This window comes from Hemitrygon akajei, chromosome 4, assembly GCF_048418815.1.
Source record: "Hemitrygon akajei chromosome 4, sHemAka1.3, whole genome shotgun sequence".
In the NCBI taxonomy this organism is placed as follows: Eukaryota; Metazoa; Chordata; class Chondrichthyes; order Myliobatiformes; family Dasyatidae; genus Hemitrygon; species Hemitrygon akajei.
In genome coordinates this window covers 195,845,997-195,866,369 of record NC_133127.1, presented here as the reverse complement: position 1 = coordinate 195,866,369, position 20,373 = coordinate 195,845,997, and the positions used below count along the sequence as shown (strand labels likewise).

General features: G+C 46.9%; 1 protein-coding gene across 5 annotated transcripts in view; it reads left to right on the top strand.

Moving 5' to 3' along the window:
* LOC140727089 (arf-GAP with Rho-GAP domain, ANK repeat and PH domain-containing protein 1-like) overlaps nucleotides 1-20,373 on the top strand; it is a 287,466-nt gene that overhangs the window by 155,995 nt on the left and 111,098 nt on the right. For all 5 annotated transcript variants that reach the window (XM_073044336.1, XM_073044338.1, XM_073044337.1 and 2 more), the window contains 3 exons: nucleotides 8,829-8,938; nucleotides 14,157-14,239; nucleotides 20,021-20,224. In XM_073044336.1, the coding sequence (XP_072900437.1) occupies nucleotides 8,829-8,938; nucleotides 14,157-14,239; nucleotides 20,021-20,224 (397 nt within the window). The remainder of the gene's footprint in view (nucleotides 1-8,828; nucleotides 8,939-14,156; nucleotides 14,240-20,020; nucleotides 20,225-20,373) is intronic.

Genomic DNA, 20,373 nt, shown 5'->3' with positions numbered 1-20,373 from the left:
CCCATCGAGTCTGCTTCACCATTCCATCATGGCTGATTTATTTTCCATCTCAACCCCATTCTCTTGCCTTCCCCGTAAGCTTTAATGCCTTGATTAATCAAGAACTTATCAACCTCTGCTTTAAGTAAACCCAGTGACTTGGTCTCCATAGCCATCTGTGTCAATGAATTGCACAGATTCACCACCCTGTGACTAAAGAAATTCCTCCTCATCTCTGTTTGAAATAAACACCTCTCAATTCAGAGGCTGTGTCCTCTGGTCCTGGACCCCCCCCCCCCCCCCCCATTCTTCTAAATTCCAGTGAGTACAGGGCCAGAGCCATCAAACGCTCTTGATATGTTAACCTTTCATTCCTGGGATCTTTCTCATGAACCTCCTCCTAACCCTCTCCAATGACAGCACATCTTGTATAAGGGTCTCAGAACTGCTGATGATGTTCTAAGTGCAGTCTGACCGATGCCTTATAAGCATCAGTTTCACATCCTTGTTTTTTTTCTAGTCCTCTCGAAATGAATGCTAACATTGCGTTTGCTTTCCTTTCCACAGACTCAACCTGCAGCTGGCCTGCACGAGGACTCCCAAGTCCCTCTGCTCCTCTGAATTTTGAATTTTCTCCCCATTTAGAAAATAGTCCACACCTTAATTCCTTCTGTGAAAGAGCATGATCATGTAATGCAGGACAGTGCATTCTATCTCTCACTGCTTTTCCTATTCCTCCAATCTAAGTCCTTCTGCAGACACTGGGTCCTCAGCCCTACGTGCCCCTACTCCCATCTTCATGTCTGCAAACTTGGCCACGAAGCCATCAATTCCTTCATCCGAATCATTGGTATTCAATGTGAAAAGTAGTGGTCCCAACAACGATCCCTTCAGAATGCCACTAGTCACTGGCAGCCAACTAGAAAAGACCCTCTTTATTCCCACTCTTTGCCTCCTGCCAGTCAGCCAATCTTCTATCCATGCGAGTATCTTTCCTGTAATGTCAGGCCTGATTTCTCCTTCAGTAAACCATGCTGACTCTGGCCTACTTTGCCATGTACCACCAAGTACCCTGAAATTTCATCCTTAGTAATAGACTCCAACATCTTCCCAACTACATCTTAGAAAGACGTGACATAGATAGATAGATAGATAGATACTTTATTCATCCCCATGGGGAAATTCAACTTTTTTCCAATGTCCCATACACTTGTTGTAGCAAAACTAATTACATACAATACTTAACTCAGTAAAAAAAAATATGATATGCATCTAAATCACCATCTCAAAAAGCATTAATAATAGCTTTAAAAAGTTCTTAAGTCCTGGCAGTAGAATTGTAAAGCCTAATGGCATTGGGGAGTATTGACCTCTTCATCCTGTCTGAGGAGCATTGCATCGATAGTAACCTGTCGCTGAAACTGCTTCTCTGTCTCTGGATGGTGCTATGTAGAGGATGTTCAGAGTTATCCATAATTGACCGTAGCCTACTCAGCGCCCTTCGCTCAGCTACCGATGTTAAACTCTCCAGTACTTTGCCCACGACAGAGCCCGCCTTCCTTACCAGCTTATTAAGACGTGAGGCGTCCCTCTTCTTAATGCTTCCTCCCCAACACGCCACCACAAAGAAGAGGGCGCTCTCCACAACTGACCTATAGAACATCTTCAGCATCTCACTACAGACATTGAATGACGCCAACCTTCTTAGGAAGTACAGTCGACTCTGTGCCTTCCTGCACAAGGCATCTGTGTTGGCAGTCCAGTCTAGCTTCTCGTCTAACTGGGTCGGCAGGTGTCAAGTCATTGTGGGTAGAGCTAAGGAACTGCAAGGGTAAAAAGACCTTGATGAGAGTTGTATACAGACCTGCAAACAGTAGTAAGGATGTTGCCTACAAGTTACAGTGGGAGATAGAAAATGCAGGCCAAAAGGACAACGTTACAATAGTCATGGGGGGACTTTAGTATACAGGTAGATGGAGAAAATCATGTTGGTGCTGGATTCCAGGTGGGGAAATTTTTAGAATGCCTACCTGACAGCTTTTTAGAGCAGCTCATGGTTTGGCCCACTAGGGGATCAGCTGTTCTGGATTGGATGTTGTGCAATGAACCAGAATTGATTCGAGAGCTTAATGCAAAAGAACTCTTGGGGGGAAAATGATCATAATATGATTGAATTCACCCTGAAATTTGAGAAGGAGAAGCTAAGGTCAGATGTATCAGTATTACAGTGGAGTAAAGAGAATTACAGAGGCAGGAGAGAGGAGCTGGCCAGAATTGAAAAGAACACTGGCAGGGATGGTGGCAGAGCAGCAATGGCTGGAATTTCTGGAAGCAATTCAGAAGGCACAGGATGAATGCATCGTAAAGATGAAGAATTATTCTAAAGGCAAGATGACACAACTGTGGCTAACGAGAAGTCAACATAAAAGCCAAAGAAAGCGTGTACAATAGAGCAAAAATGAGTGGGAAGTTACAGGATTTAGAAGTGTTTAAAAACCAACAGAAGGCAACTAAGAAAGTCTTTAAGATGGGAAAGGTGGAATATAAAGGTAAGCTAACCAATATTAAAAAGGATACCAGAAGTTTCTTGAGGTACATAAAGTGTAAAAGAGAGGCGAGTGTAGATATTGGACTGTGGAAAGTGATGCCGGAGAGGTATTCAAACAACACACACAAAATGCTGGTGGAACGCAGTAGGCCAGGCAGCATCTATGAGGAGAAGCACACTCAACGTTTCGGGCCGAGACCTTTTGTCAGGACTAACTGAAAGGAAAGATAGTAAGAGATTTGAAAGTAGTGGGGGGGAGGGGGAAATGCGAAATGATAGGAGGAGACCGGAGGGGGTGGGATGAAGCCAAGAGCTGGAAAGTGATACAGAGCTGGAGAAGGGAAAGGATCATGGGACTGGAGGCCTTGGGAGAAAGAAAGTGGGGGGGAAGCAGCAGAGGGAGATGGAGAACAGGCAAACAACTAAATATGTCAGGGATGGGGTAAGAAGGGGAGGAGGGGCATTAACGGAAGTTAGAGAAGTCAATGTTCATGCCATCAGGTTGGAGGCTATCTTTCCTTTCAGTTAGTCCTGACGAAGGGTCTCGGCCTGAAACGTCGACAGTGCTTCTCCTTATAGATGCTGCCTGGCCTGCTGTGTTCCACCAGCATTTTGTGTGTGTTGTTTGAATTTCCAGCATCTGCAGATTTCCTGGTGTTTGCCGAAGAGGTATTAATGGGGGACAAGGAACTGGCGGATGAACTGAATAAGTATTTTGCATCAGTCTTCACTGTGAAAGATACTAGCAGTATGGTGGAAGTTCCAGGTGTCGGGGGTCACAAAGTGGGTGAAGTTAGCATTACTAGGTGGAAGGTTCTTGGGGAAACTGACAGGTCTGAAGGTAAATCAAGTCAAGTCAACTTTTATTGTCATTTCGACCATAACTGCTGGTACAGTGCATAGTAAAAATGAGACAATGTTTTTCAGGACCATGGTTTACATGACACAGTACAAAAACTAGACTGAACTACGTAATAAAACACAGAGAAAACTACACTAGACTACAGACCTACACTGGACTGCACAAAGTGCACAAAAACAGTGCAGGTATTACAATAAATAATAAACAGGACAATAGGGCAAAGTGTCAGTCCAGGCTTTGGGTATTGAGGAATCTGATAGCTTGGGGGAAGAAACTGTTACATAGTCTGGTCGTGAGAGCCCGAATGCTTCGGAGCCTTTTCCCAGACGGCAGGAGGGAGAAGAGATTGTATGAGGGGTGCGTGGGGTCCTTCATAAATCACCTGGACCAGATGGTATACATCCCAGAGTTCTGAAAGAGTTAGCTGAAGAGATTGTGGAGGCATTAATCATGATCTTTCGAGGATCACAAGATTCTGGAATAGTTCCAGAAGCATTTTAATGTGTGTGTGTGTTGCTTTGCTTTGGATTTCTAGCATCTGTAGTATGTGTTGAAAGCAGATAAATCCCAAGGAGCTAATGTTTAACATCGTCCAGTTTTGTCAGAGGTAAATTTAGAGATAAGGGATTCTCTGGCTAATGTCTTCCAAGGGTTTTGGAATTGTTCCTGAATAAAAACTGCCAGTAATTTTAAAGAAGCAAGGAGCAGGAAGTGAAAAAAATTATGACTTGTGAAGATATTCTATTTGACGAGATAATCTCATAATGAGGTGACCAGAACTGAACACAGTATTCCAAATGTGATCTCACTAGGGTTTTACAGAGCTGCAACGTTAGCGTGAAATAGGGTTGCCCAAAACCAACATGGACTTACGAAGGGAAAATCAGGAATAACGACGGTGCAGGAATTCTTTGAGAATGTGATTGCTAAAAGAGATGAGAGTTGGAAGTGGTATTTAGATTTTTGGAAGACATTTTGAGGTTTCACACAAGGTGGTATCATGTTTTGAGGTAAGAACATGTGAAATTAGAGCATAAAACATTAGACTTGGGAGCAGAATGGCCTAGCACACCACCAGGTTTAGGAACTGTTATTATCCCTCAGCCATCAGGTTCTGAACCAAAAGTGATAAATTCACTCAACTTCACTTGCCCCATCATTGAAGTGTTCCCACAACCTACGGACTCACTGTCAAGAATTCCTCATCTCATGTTCTTGATATTTATGGTTTATTTATTTATTTATTATTAATGTTTTGATTTTGTATTTGCAGTGTGTTTCCTTTAGCACGTCGGTTGTTTGCCATCTTGTTATGTACAGCCTTTTATCGATTCTATTGTGTTTCTTTGTATTTCAGGAGGGATAGACAGGAAAGAAAAGGAGGTGAGGTAGCATTGCTGGTTAGAGAGGAGATTAACGCAATAGAAAGGAAGGACATTAGCCTGGAGGATGTGGAATCAATATGAGTAGAGCTGCATAACACTAAGGAGCAGAAAATGCTGGTGGGAGTTGTGTACAGGCCACCTAACAGTAGTAGTGAGGTTGGGGATGGCATTAAACAGGAAATTAGAAATGCGTGCAATAAAGGAACAGTAGTTATAATGGGTGACTTCAATCTATGTATAGATTGGGTGAACCAAATTGGTAAGGGTGCTGAGGAAGAGGATTTCTTGGAATGTATGCGGGATGGTTTTCTGAACCAACATGTCGAGGAACCAACTAGAGAGCAGGCCATTCTAGATTGGATATTGAGCAATGAGGAAGGGTTAGTTAGCAATCTTGTCGTGTGAGGCCCCTTGGGTAAGAGTGACCATAATATGGTGGAATTCTTCATTAAGATGGAGAGTGACATAGTTAATTCAGAAACAAAGGTTTCTGAAGGGTAACTTTGAAGGTATGAGACGTGAATTAGCTAAGATAGACTGGCAAATGATACTTAAAGGGTTGACGATGGATATGCAATGGCAAGCATTTAAAGATCGCATGGATGAACTACAACAATTGTTCATCCCAGTTTGGCTAAAGAATAAACCAGGGAAGGTAGTATACCCGTGGTTGACAAGGGAAATTAGGGATAGTATCAAGTCCAAAGAAGGAACATATAAATTAGCAAAAAAAAGCGGCACACCTGAGGACTGGGAGAAATTCAGAGACCAGCAGAGGAGGACAAAGGGCTTAATTAGGAAAGGGAAAAAAGATTATGAGAGAAAGCTGGCAGGAAACATAAAAACTGACTGTAAAAGCTTTTATAGATACTTGAAAAGAAAAAGATTGGTCAAGACAAATGTAGGTCCTTTACAGTCAGAAACAGGTGAATTGATCATAGGGAACAAAGACATGGCAGAACAATTGAACTACTTTGGTTCTGTCTTCACTAAGGAGGACATAAATAATCTTCCGGAAATAGTAAGGGACCGAAGGTCTAGTGAAATGGAGGAACTGAGGGAAATACATGTTCGTAGGGAAGTGGTGTTAGGTAAATTGAAGGGATTAAAGGCAGATAAATCCCCAGGGCCAGATGGTCTGCATCCCAGAGTGCTTAAGGAAGTAGCCCAAGAAATAGTGGATGCAATAGTGATAATTTTTCAAAACTGTTAGATTCTGGATTAGTTCCTGAGGATTGGAGGGTGGCTAATGTAACCCCACTTTTTAAAAGAGGAGGGAGAGAGAAACCGGGGAATTATAGACCCGTTAGTCTGACATCGGTGATGGGGAAAATGCTAGAGTCGGTTATCAAAGATGTGTTAACAGCACATTTGGAAAGAGGTGAAATCATCGGACAAAGTCAGCATGGATTTGTGAAAGGAAAATCATGTCTGACGAATCTTATAGAATTTTTTGAAGATGTAACTAGTAGAGTGGATGGAGAGAGCCAGTGGATGTGGTATATTTAGATTTTCAAAAGGCTTTTGACAAGGTCCCACACGGGAGATTAGTGTGCAAACTTAAAGCACATGGTATTGGGGGTATGGTATTGATGTGGATAAAGAATTGGTTGGCAGACAGGAAGCAAAGAGTGGGAGTAAATGGGACCTTTTCAGAATGGCAGGCAGTGACTAGTGGGGTACCGCAAGGCTCAGTGCTGGGACCTCAGTTGTTTACAATATACATTAATGATTTAGACGAGAGAATTAAATGCAGCATCTCCAAGTTTGCGGATGACACGAAGCTGGGCGGCGGTGTTAGCTGTGAGGAGGATGCTAAGAGGATGCAGGGTGACTTGGATAGGTTAGGCGAGTGGGCAAATTCATGGCAGATGCAATTTAATGTGGATAAATGTGAGGTTATCCACTTTGGTTGCAAGAACAGGAAAACAGATTATTATCTGAATGGTGGCCGATTAGGAAAAGGGGAGATGCAACGAGACCTGGGTGTTAATGTACACCAGTCATTGAAGGTGGGCATGCAGGTACAGCAGGCGGTGAAAAAGGCAAATGGTATGTTGGCATTCATAGCAAAAGGATTTGAGTACAGGAGCAGGGAGGTTCTATTGCAGTTGTACAAGGCCTTGGTGAGACCGCACCTAGAATATTGTGTGCAGTTTTGGTCCCCTAATCAGAGGAAAGAAATTCTTGCCATAGAGGGAGTACAGAGAAGGTTCACCAGATTGATTCCTGGGATGGCAGGGCTTTCATATGAAGAAAGACTGGATCGACTAGGCTTATACTCACTGGAATTTAGAAGATTGAGGGGGGATCTTATTGAAACGTATAAAATTCTAAAGGGATTGGACAGGCTAGATGCAGGAAAATTGTTTCCGATGTTGGGGAAGTCCAGAACGAGGGGTCACAGTTTAAGGATAAAGGGGAAGCCTTTTAGGACTGAGATGAGGAAAAAGTTCTTCACACAGAGAGTGGTGAATCTGTGGAATTCTCTGCCACAGGAAACAGTTGAGGCTGGTTCATTGGCTATATTTAAGAGGAAGTTAGATATGGCCCTTGTGGCTAAAGGGATCGGGGGTATGGAGAGAAAGCAGGTACAGGGTTCTGAGTTGGATGATCAGCCATGATCATACTGAATGGCGGTGCAGGCTTGAAGGGCTGAATGGCCTACTCCTGCACCTATTTTCTATGTTTCTATTACAGAATGTCTCTCTGGTGCTTGCTGCTCCTCTCCCTCTTCCCCGTTTCCCAACCGTGATTCCCCTCTCCCTGTCTGCTTCCCACTCTCAGTCCACAATAGAGACCCATATCAGAATCAGGTTTTTCATCATTAACACTTCATGATTTTTTTTAAACACAGCAGTACAGTGCTGTTATAGGGGTGTCTAGAGTCTTGAGGGACATAGACGAGTGAATGGCTAAACTCTTTTCCCCAGAGCTTGTCTGACCAAACCCAACCCTGACGGCCATCATAGCAGCTTCCTGAACGTGGAAAGATTGGCTGGGAAGGCATTTGACCTTTATTCTTGCATGGGAATAGATTTCATGACATATGGCAGTGATATTAAACCTGGCTCTGATTCTGCGTTTCTGAATTCCAGGCATATAATATAAAAACTGGGACATTGAAGGTATTTAAAGAATAGCTTTATTTGACAAGTACAGTGAAATATTGAGTCTGAGGATGTGCTGGGGGGCATCCCACAAGTGTCACCATGCTTCCAGCATGTGTACTAACAACTCACTAACTCTGCTTGTATGTCTTTACGGTCTTGTGCTCTGTGGTACCAGCTAAAAGCTCCTTTTTCCGCATGCTATACATACAGATCACTTCATCATGTGTGCACTGAGGTAGAACAAGTTAACGCAATAACAGAATGCAGAATAAAGTGTTACAGTTTCAGAGAAAGTGCAGTTCGGGTAGATAATGAGGTGTAAAGGATGTGTTGAGGTAGATTGAGGTCAAGAGCCTATCTTATTCTAGGGAATTGTTCAATAGTCTGGTAACAGGGCATAGAAGCTGTTCTTCAGCCTTGGTAGTACATGATTTCAGTCTTTGTGTCTTCTGCCCACCGGGAGAGGGGAGAGGAGAGAACGTCCGGGGTGGGGGGGTTCTTTGATTACACTGGCTGCTTGGTGGGAAGTGTAGATAGAGTCCGTGAAGAGGAGGCTGCAAGTGATGTACTGGGCGCTGTCAGAATTCTACGGTTTCTTGCGGTCACATAAAACTTCGAGCAGTACAGCACAGGAACAGGCCCTTCGGTCCGCAATGTGATGCCAGACCAAATAAATTAGTAATCAGGTGGTCAACTGAGCTAATCTCCTCTGCCGACTCAATGCCTGTATCCTTTCCCTTTCCTCACGTTCCTGTCACGGACGGAACAGTTGCTGTTATGGACAGGATGCTCTCGAACAATTGGAGAGGGTCAGAGGGGACTTGCTGAATATCCTGAGGGAGTAGAAGTGCCGATCAGCTTTCTTGGCCGAAGTGTTTCCAAGGTTGGCCCAGTCTTCTGCATCCCTGCGTTTAACTTCCGATGTGTTTCCTTGCTGACAGATTCCGCTCCGTCGCTGATTACGGAATGCGAGCAGAGGTCCCCGGATGACAACTTCGACCTCCCTGCTGAGATGAACAGTAATGACAATGCTGGCCAGAGCCCGTTCTCGGTGAGATTGCCAACCCTGTTACCCTTACTGTGGGTGGGTGTGTGTTTGTGTTTGTGTGTTGGGTTGGGAAGGGTCCCACGCTCCCGATCTTGCTCAGTGGCTTTGGGGAATCAGAGCCCACATGGAAGCTTCAAGTGGGGAAGCTTGGAAGCAGGTGGGTTGGGCCACGTTGGTGATTACAACAGACGCTTCCATCTCAGATGCCACGGTAGCATGGCGGTTAGCATGATGCTGTTATAGCTCTGGGTGTTGGAGCCCAGATTTATTGCTCTCTGAGGGGTGAACGCGGGTTGGGAGAAATTACCAGAAGTTAGCGGTGGTTTGCCTCGAGTCGTTGAGGTTATCTTTTCTATTTAGTGCTCTCTGTATGTCCTCTTCTACTTCGGTGACACCCAACACGATTGGTTGACTGCTTTGTTGTCCGTCATGGAAGGCCAGACCTCCTGGTGCTCCCCATTTCAATTTGACTTCATGGACCATGATAACATGTTGGTCCATGGTCTCCTGTACTGCCGGCATGAGGCCAAACACAGGTTGAGGGAGCAACGCCTTGTATTCAGTCTGGGAAGATTCCAACCTGATGGCATGAATATTAATTTCGGTAGTTTCTTCCCATTCCCACTTTCTCTATTTGATCCCCATTTCTTGCTTCCCCCTGCCTCTTCTCCTCACCTGCCCGTCACCTTCCTCTCGTGGCCTTCCTCCTTCCCTTTCTTCCATGGTCCAATCCCCTCCTATCATATCGGAGCTTAGTAAAATAGAGGGTTATAGGTAAGCCTAGCAATTTCTAAGGTAGGGACATGTTCGGCACAACTTTGTGGGCTGAAGGGCCTGTATTGTGCTGTAGGTTTTTCTATGTTTCTATATTCCTTGTTCTTCCACCTATCACTGTTTAGCTTCTTACTTCATCCCTCCTCCCTCCTCCCTCCTCCTCCCCACCTTCTTATTCTGGCATCTTCCCCCTTCCTTCCAGAATCAGTTTAATATCACCAGCATATGAAATTTGTTCACTTTGTGGCAGCATTACAATGCGATACATAATAGAGAACAAGTGAATTACTGTAAGGATATATGTATTTACAGTAATTTATATTTTTTCTATTATTATCTATATATTTTTCTCACCCGTTACGGGTGGTGTGTATGTGTATTTTTCCCTCAAACTCGGGTCCTCTACCAGAGGCCTCGGAGTTTGAAGGTTTGGCAAAGTATCCTTGCTGTCCTGGTAGTGCACTCTTCTGGACCAAGATCTCAGATGTTCCCGGGATTTGTTGGAGCCACTCTCCCAGTCCAGATGTCACAGCTCCAAGTGCCCCTTTCACCACTGGCTTTAACCTTCCACATCCTTTCTACCTATTCTTTCAAGCTCAGGTATTTCTCCAGCTTCTCAAAATCTTTCTGACATTCTGATATTACTCTCACTCGGGATTGTCACATCCAAAATGTTGCTGCTTTTCTACTTTTCCTTGTCCAGTATTACTAAGTCTGGTTGATGGTCTGTATTTGGAAGTCCCACAGGATCTTAACTCTCTCATTCTCCACTATCTTCTCGGCTGTCTCCCGCTTGGACTTGGGGAGTGTCCAATCCGTACGCAGCACAGACGTTCCTGCACCCAAACCCTGCAGGTTGGTTGTGCCGTTCAGAGTGTGCTGGCCCTGCCTGCATCCTGCACCCTGCTACTATGTGCTGGATGGTTTCACCAGATTCCTGTACAGCCCACACCTTGAGTCGCGTCTGGTGTGATAGACCCCTGCTTCTGCTGCTCTGGTGCTGAGCACCTTTCTTGTGCAGCCATTAGCAGTGCCCCTGTGCTGTCCCCCAGCCCTGCCATTTCCAGCCATTGGTAGGACTTCCTTATGTCAGCCTCCTTTGATATCTGCCAGTGGTACATCTTATGCAGTGGCTTGTCCTACCATGGCCGCTGGTCCTCTGGATCTGCTTCACCACTTCCATGTCCTATGCCTGCTGTCTGATGTATACTCCTAGCAAGTCGTCCTTCGGAGCCATCTTCCTGACATGTTTATGGGTGTTTCACATTTCCTCCAGGACTGTGGCCTTGCCACTTTCAAGTCCCCATCCTCCTCTATTCCGGTGAGTGGCTCAATATTGGGCTTTGATGGAATCCTCCATGTATTGTTAGTAGTTTCCGGGTCTTGATTTCAGCTGCTTCCAGTTTGTTCCTTGGCCAGCCCGCTATTGTGGCTGGGTACTGGATGACTGGTAGGGTGAACACATTGATGGCTCTGATGATGTTCTTCCCATTCAGCTGCCTTTTTAGCCTGTCTCACTCTTTGGAAGTACTGGGATGTTATAGCCTTCCTTGTGTCCTCGTCATGGCTTCCACACACCTGCAGGATCCCCAGGTATTTGTAGCTGTCCTGTACATCTGGTATGTGGCCTTCGAGTAACTCGACTCCTTCAGTCCTGATGATTTTGCCCCTTTTCACTGCCATCCAGCTGCGCTTTTCCAATCCAAATGGCATCCCGGTGTCTCTGCTGTGCACCTGTCAGGTGGATTGGTGAGTCAATGTCTCTTTCATTTCTGGCATACAACTTGATGTCATCCATGTACAGGAGGCCGCTGATGGTCACTCCTCTCTTGAAGCTGTACCCATCTCCACTCTCTGAGATGATCTGACCGAGGGGTTCAAGCCAATGCAGAACAGCAGTGGAGATGGTGCATCACCCTAGTGTATTCCACATCTGATGGACACTTGTGCTATTGGCTTTGAGTTAGCTTCTAGCATTGTCCTGCAACAGCCCATTGGGTTCTTGATGAAGGTCCTTAGTGTCTTGTTGACCTTTTACAGAGACAGGTGTTGAGCTGCATGCTTTCTGGTAGTCGATCCAGGCTGTGCTTAGGTTGATTATGTCCTGGAGTCTCACAAGACTGCTTTCTCTACCAGTAGTTGGTGCTTGGAGCCTCTGGTTCCATTACCAATCCCCCTCTGAGCAGGGCTCAGGAATTCACACACATGTTCCTTTGGCTTGGTGGCTATGATGCCCGATAGGAGCTTCCATGTTGTTGAGGATCGTTCATTAGGAGTACTGTCCTTCCTTGAGTTAGCCAGTCAGGGCGGGAGCCTGCTTCAAGCAGCTGGTTCATTTGAGCTGAAAGAACACACTTAGAACGAAGTCCATTCTAGTGCAAAGCGTTCAGTGTTGCTGTACTGAGGTAGTGATTGGGGTTGTACCAGTCGGTTCAGGAACCCAATGGTTGAAGGGAAGTCACTGTTCCTGAACCTGGTGGTGTGGGGCTTCAGGCTTCTGTACCTCCTGCCTGATGATAGCTGTGAGAAGATGGCGTGGCCCGGATGCTGGAGCTTCTGAATTTCCATCGCATCATTCCACAAGATGAATCCGAATCGGGTTTCACATCACTGGCATATGTTGTGGCATTTGTTGTTTTGTGGCAGCAGTACATTGCAACACATAATGATTTTTAAAAAAAAAATATAAATTACAATATGAAATATTTACTGAAAATAAAACATTGAATTAATTAAGTTGTGTGAAAAGAGGGGAAAAACAGTGAGGTGGTGTTCATGAGTTTGTTGTCCATTCAGAAATCTTATGGTGGAGGGGAAGAAGCTGTTCGTGAATTGTTGAGTGTGTGTCTTGAGGCTAGCAATGAGAAGAGGGCACATTTTGGGTGATGGTGGCAGCCACATTTTTGAGGAATCCAAGTTTGAAGATGTCTTCGGTGCTGGGGAAGCTCGTGCCCGTGGCGGTGCTGGGGAAGCTTGTGCCCGTGGCGGAGCTGGGGAAGCTCGTGCCCGTGGCGGTGCTGGGGAAGCTCGTGCCCGTGGCGGAGCTGGGGAAGCTCGTGCCCGTGGGGGTGCTGGGGAAGCTCGTGCCCGTGGCGGAGCTGGGGAAGCTCGTGCCCGTGGGGGTGCTGGGGAAGCTCGTGCCCGTGGCGGAGCTGGGGAAGCTCGTGCCCGTGGCGGTGCTGGGGAAGCTCGTGCCCGTGGCGGTGCTGGGGAAGCTCGTGCCCGTGGCGGAGCTGGGGAAGCTCGTGCCCGTGGGGGTGCTGGGGAAGCTCGTGCCCGTGGCGGAGCTGGGGAAGCTCGTGCCCGTGGGGGTGCTGGGGAAGCTCGTGCCCGTGGGGGTGCTGGGGAAGCTCGTGCCCGTGGGGGTGCTGGGGAAGCTCGTGCCCGTGGCGGTGCTGGGGAAGCTCGTGCCCGTGGGGGAGCTGGGGAAGTTCGTGCCCGTGGGGGTGCTGGGGAAGCTCGTGCCCGTGGCGGAGCTGGGGAAGCTCGTGCCCGTGGCGGTGCTGGGGAAGCTCGTGCCCGTGGCGGAGCTGGGGAAGCTCGTGCCCGTGGCGGTGCTGGGGAAGCTCGTGCCCGTGGCGGAGCTGGGGAAGCTCGTGCCCGTGGCGGAGCTGGGGAAGCTCGTGCCCGTGGGGGTGCTGGGGAAGCTCGTGCCCGTGGCGGAGCTGGGGAAGCTCGTGCCCCTGGCGGAGCTCCTGAGTTACCGATCTTCTGCAGCTTTTTCCGATCCTGTGCAGTGGCCCCTCCGTACCAGACGGTGACACAACTGGGTAGAATGCTCCCCACGGTACATCTGTCTCGGGTGTAATATAAAGGATGCAATACCATAAGCCAACGGAGCAGAATTAGGCCATTCAGCCCATCAAGCCTGGTCTGCCATTCCATCACAGCTGATTTATTTTCCCTCTCAACCCCATTCTCCGGCCTTTTCCCCTTAACCTTTGACACCCTTACTCATTAAGAACCTATCAAACTCTGCTTTAAATATACTCAATGACTTGCCTCCACAACTGTCTGTGGCAGTGAATCCCACAAATTCACCACCATCTGGCTGAAGAAACTTCTGTTCTAAACGGATGTCCTTCAGTCCTGAGGTTGTGCCCTCGTCCTAGACACACCTCCTATAGGAACCACCTTCTCCACGTCCACTCTATTAAGGCCTTTCAATTTGGATGAGATAGCACTTAATTCTTAAAGAACTCTAATGAGCCCAGGCTCAGAGCCAGCGAGCACTCCTCGTACGTTAATTCTTTGATTCCTGGAATCATTCTTGTGAGCCTCCTCTGGACCCTCCCCAAAGGCAGCACGTCCTTTTTAGATATGGGGATAGATACCGCGCGGAATACTTGAAATGTGGTGTGACCGATGCCTGATTAAAATCTCAAGATAAAGTACACAGAAATGCCTTTGCAAGCTTGACGGTGCTTTTGGCTGGTTGGTTTGACAGGAGAGAGACAGCGCTGAGGAGAGCCCGAGTAACTTCTTCAGTGACGAGGACAATGCAGATGACTACGAAATGATGATCAATTTGTGAGTACAATATGGGATTCTCTTCAGCTAAACGGGCTTCCTGGGGTATATCTGCTAATTGTAAGGCATTCTGGTTGGGTCAATCTGCTGTTTTTCCACGGAAACGCTACACATACCTATTCACCTCCTCTCTTGCCTCCGTCCAGGGCCACATACAGTCCTTTCAGGTGAGGGGGCACCTCACTTGTGAAACTGTTGGGCTCGTCTGTTGTATCTGATGATCCTGATACTGCTTCCTCAACATTGTGAGACCCGTCAGTAAATTGGGGACTGCTTTGTTGAGCACCTCTGCTCCATCCACCAAAAGTGGAATTTCCCAGTGGGCAGCCATTTTAATTCCCATCCCCATTCCTGTTCTGATCATGTCAGTCGATGGCCTCCTCTTCCTCCTCTGGGTGGAAATGGGGAACGTCTTATTTTGTCTAGGTAGCCTCCAACCTGATGGCTTGAACATTGATGTCTCCTTCCGGTAATTTTTTTCCCCATCCCTTTTCCCTCTTCTTCTATTCCCCACTGTGGCCTCTTAACCTTTCCTCTCACCTGCATATCTCTTCCCCCGGTGCTCCTCCTCCTTCTGTTTCTCCCACGGACAACTCTCCTCTCCTATCTCCGACCTTTTATCTTTCCCAGCCTCCTGGCTTCACCTCTCACCTTGGTAGTCTTCCGTTCTCTCACCCCACCTCTTTATTCTGGCTTCTTCCCCCTTCCTTTCCAGTCCTGATGAAGGGTCGTGGCCTAAGACGACGCACACAGAGAAAAGCACAGGCAGATGCAGACAGACAGACAGAGACACACGTGCAGACAAGGACAGAGAGAGAGAGAGAGAGCGAGAGACACTGTGTACCCAGTAGCTCTTTATTACATACCTCTTGTACTTCATTAAGTGGCCACTGAGTGCACGTTCATGGTCTACTGCTGCTTCACCCAACCACTTCAAGGTTCGATGTGTTGTGTGTTCAGAGATGCTCTTCTGCACAGCACTGTTGTAATGTGTGGTTATTTGAGTTACTGTCACCTTCCTGTCAGCTTGACCCAGTCTGCCCACTCTCATTACCAAGGCGCTCTTGCCCACAGATCTGCCACTCACTGGATGTGTTTTTGCTTTTTGCACCATTCTCTGTAAACTCGAGACTGTCGTTCATGAAACTCCCAGAAGATCAGTTTCTGAGATACTCAAACCACCCTGTCTGGCACTAACAATCATTCCACGGTCAAAGTCACTCAGATCACATTTCTTCCCCATTCTGACTTTTGGTCTGAACAACAACTGAATCTCCTGACCTTGTCTGCGTGCTTTTGGGTGATTCTTAATGAGGGGCACTTTTGACTACTTGAAATTCTGAAAAATGAAATTTCTAGAAACCTTTTTTTTTGTTAAGCTATAACCTTTATTTAGGCTCTGGAATGAAGTCCAGATCTTGGCATTCATCAACCTTCAGAGAAGTTTGATATTGTAAAGTGTTTTTGCAGAGTTTTCATGGATGAGTGTCATTACCATCACACCATCAAAATACTGAATTTAATTTAAAATGAAATGACAGGGATCAAAGTCAATCCTGCAAATAAAAATCATGCCCTTTAATAAAATTTGTTTAAACTCATTTTTAAGGACATTCAGAATATATTTTTAGAGACACGTTTTCTTAAGCATGTCAATGTTTTCCTTGGCTAAACAACAAAACATCTGTTTACTGATTAGACTGTTGGAGTTTTAACCCTTTTTGACAGAATGCTGATCTTTGGCATCAAAGCATTTGACTCCCGCAAATGAGTTCAGTAAACAAAACTTTATTTCCCATCAAAATATGCGCTGTGATGGTAATGACAAAATACATTTGACATTGACAAGCAGTGGTTTTAGTTTAACATTAACTCTGACAAAGAAGAAGCAACACTTAACAATTAAAACACATCCTTGCAGTCTGCACTATATAACAGAATTCCATAAGAGATGACAGTTTTTAAGGTAGGCATCCAGAGAACGTCATTAAAAACATCCATGTGAAACAGGAGCCTAGGGAGGCGAGCTGAACTAGGAATTGTTTTGTCTTGTTTTTTTAAAAAAAGAACAAAAATGCAAACTAAACGTCTGCCTAACCCTCCCCACCTCTGTAATAAGCAGCAATTAAAATAGAGGTAATTATTTTTCAGTTGTTCATGAGAGAGAACACTTTTTTAACAACTCTCAACTCTCTACGTACATGTTTTTATGAGTAAGACTTATGAAATATTCACAGAAATCCCAATAACTCTTGGAATCAACACTTGGAATTTAAAACGCCTTCTTACACTCTCCATTCGTGCACAGGTGAAGCCTCAGGAAGATGGATGTCATTCAGTTCTTTCCCCTGGTCTACTGGAGATAGTCTCTGCTATAAAACTTCGCACTGTCTATCTTCCCTTATCAACGGCCCTTGAGTTTCTTCGATTAAATCTCCATTGTCGTCTTTCAGTCTCTGCTCTTTGGTAATTGTGAGATGATCTGAAGTTTTCCTGTCTCCCTTCTTTCGTATCTCTCTCGTTCTCTTTCAAGGTACCGCTGTTGTATCACTGGGTCTTTAATTGTGTCTGCATTCTTTTTTGATCGGTCTGCTGATGATTTTTGGGGCCATTTTGACAACTTCACCGCCAGTTGTGTGATGGTAAAGGCATGCCACGGTGTAGACGTTTCTCACTTTTTAAAGGAAAAAAACTGGCTAAGTCTTGCACTTGCTAACTCAACCGGATAGCTAGTTTGTGATTGTAATCTAAATATACAGGAGTAAAGTGAAGTTATTTATTTCTCAGTTAAAGTACTCAAATAGGAAGTTGCTTTGTAATAACATGTGATAAGCATAGTCTCAGATCAGGACGTATAAATCTTTAAATTGCTCTCATTTCTGGACATCAAAACGTCATCCTTTTGCCGTGACAGTCACTTGCTCCCCTGTCACTTCTCATTTCCACGGCAACCAGATTACTAGTTGTTTGAAGAAACTTAATTGGTCTCTAAAATGTGTGTTGGTAATGACGGAAGTGTTGGGGATAGCAGATCTTGGTCCTAAAAAATGTACAAATTGTATTTTTTTTTAAAAACCACATGAATTTGACAGAAAAACCCCCCACATGAATTTGACATGTGTTTTAAAAGTTCTTGTGAAAAAATACAAATAAAAGGTTTCATGAATTTAATGCTTATTACTTTATTTTAGAGACAAAGTTATAGAGTCTGGGTAGAAGACAGACCCAAAATAATGAAATTCTGGCACATTCAATTTTTTAACTTAAAAATTAAGAAAATATTATTTATGAAACATACTGAAAAAAGTTTAGAGCTACTATTACTTAACTTTTAAAACTACAGTACTTGTTTTTGTAAAACACTTTTTTTTCTTGAAAATCTACCCCAGGGACAGAAAAGTTATTCTAATTCAAGAATCACCCTTTTATGCATTGAGTTGCTGCCACATGATTGGCTGATTAGATATTTGCATTAACAAGCAGGAGTACAGATGTACCTAATAAAGTGGCCATTAAGTGTAGATTCAGATTTAGATCTATTTATCATGTGAACATCGAAATATCCAGGAAAATGTGTCATTTGTGTTAACAACCAACACAGCAAGAGGATGTGCTGGGGGCAGCCGGCAAGTGTCACCACACATTCCAACACCAACACAGCATGCCCACAGTGTTCAGCAGAACAGCACAATAGAACAATGACAACAGCAAAATACTCCCTTTCTCACTCTCCCACCCTCCCACCGACTCTCCCACCCTCCCACCGACCCTCCCACCGACCCTCCCACCGACCCTCCCACCCTCCCACCGACTCTCCCACCCTCCCACCGACCCTCCCACCGACCCTCCCACCGACCCTCCCACCGACCCTCCCACCGACCCTCCCACCCTCCCACCGACCCTCCCACCGACCCTCCCACCCTCCCACCGACCCTCCCACCGACCCTCCCACCGACCCTCCCACCGACCCTCCCACCGACTCTCCCACCCTCCCACCGACCCTCCCACCGACCCTCCCACCGACCCTCCCACCGACCCTCCCACCGACCCTCCCACCGACCCTCCCACCGACCCTCCCACCGACTCTCCCACCCTCCCACCGACCCTCCCACCCTCCCACCGACCCTCCCACCGACCCTCCCACCGACCCTCCCACCCTCCCACCCTCCCACCCACCCTCCCACCCTCCCACCCTCCCACCCACCCTCCCACCGACCCTCCCACCCACCCTCCCACCGACCCTCCCACCCTCCCACCGACCCTCCCACCCTCCCACCGACTCTCCCACCCTCCCACCCTCCCACCGACCCTCCCACCCTCCCACCGACCCTCCCACCCTCCCACCGACTCTCCGACCCTCCCACCCTCCCACCGACTCTCCCACCGACCCTCCCACCGACCCTCCCACCCTCCCACCGACCCTCCCACCGACCCTCCCACCGACTCTCCCACCCTCCCACCGACCCTCCCACCGACCCTCCCACCCTCCCACCCTCCCACCGACCCTCCCACCCTCCCACCGACTCTCCCACCCTCCCACCGACCCTCCCACCGACTCTCTGACTCTCCCACCCTCTCACACATACAGGCAGCCTCCCAACCCCACGGCAAAACGTTCCCTTTCTCACTCACCCACCCTCCCACCGACTCTCCCACCCTCCCACCGACCCTCCCACCCTCCCACCGACTCTCCCACCCTCCCACCGACCCTCCCACCGACTCTCCCACCCTCCCACCGACCCTCCCACCGACTCTCTGACTCTCCCACCCTCCCACCGACCCTCCCACCCTCCCACCGACCCTCCCACCCTCCCACCGACCCTCCCACCCTCCCACCGACTCTCCCACCCTCTCACACACACAGGCAGCCTCCCAACCCCAGGACAGGCCCAGACTCTCTCACTCACAGACATTTACACTAACCTTCTGTCCCTGGCCTGGACAACACGCTTCACTGCATGTTTCCATGTAAGTAACAAATGAAGATAATCTTGGGTTTCGGCCCAAAACGTTGTCACTACTTCCTCCCATAGATGCTGTCTGGCCTGCTGAGTTCTGCCAGCATTTTGTGTTTTTAGTAAGATAATCTTTATATTTTTTCCTCACATTCGGGACATTTAAGAGACTCTTAGCCAAATGGATGAAAGAAAAGTGGAGGGTTATGCGGGCAGGAAGGGCCCCTTATCCATTAAAAGATATGCTAGTATTGGGAAGAGGTCCAGAAGAGGTTCACAAGAATGATTCCAGGAACAAAAGAGTTAATATATGAGGAGTGTTTGATGGCTCTGGGTCTGTACTCAGGTTCTGGGATCTAATTGCAGCCTATTGAATATTGAAAGGCCTAGACAGAGTGGATGTGGAGAGGATGTTTTCTATAATGTGGAGGGGGGGGTGGAGTTTAGGACCACTGGACACAGCCTAAGAATTGAGGGACATCCATTTAGAACAGAGATGAGGAATTTCTTTTAACAGTAGACTCTGGAATTCATTGCCACGGATTGCTGTGGGTAAATTTAAAGCAGAGGTTGAAAGGTTCCTGATTAGTCAGGGTGCCAAAGGTTATGGGGAGAAGGCGAGAGAATGGGTTTGAGGGGGATAATAAATCGGCTGTGGTGGAATGGTGGTGCAAACTTGATGGGCTGAATGGCCTGATCTGTCCCTATGTCTTATGGAGAGGTTAGATTGATCTTGGTGCAGGTTAAAAGGTTGGCATAGCATTGTGGGCTGAAGGGTTTGTACTCTGCTATAATTTTATATTTTTTCTGTTCCCATCTCTCTCAGGCCTCACCTGTGCTCCAGTTCTGACAACCTTGGACTGGCCACGCTGCAGGAAGATGAGGCAGCGGACGAGGAGGAGAGCAGTCCCTCCAAGAGGCCGGCTGAAGTCCCGATCTCCTCGACCCCTCCCTCCAGCCGCACCATGGACACGAGTCAGCTCTGCCCTCTCATCAAAGCCGGGTGGCTGGACAAGAATCCGCCGCAGGGGTAAGTTGCCAGCCGAGTGTGTTGGCGTTCACCAGGATGGTGCCTCGAATACAAAAGCAAGGATGTAATGCTGAGGCTTTAAGTCATTGGTTAGACCAGATTTGGAGTATTGTGGGCAGTTTTGGGCCCTTTATCTAAGGAAAGATGTG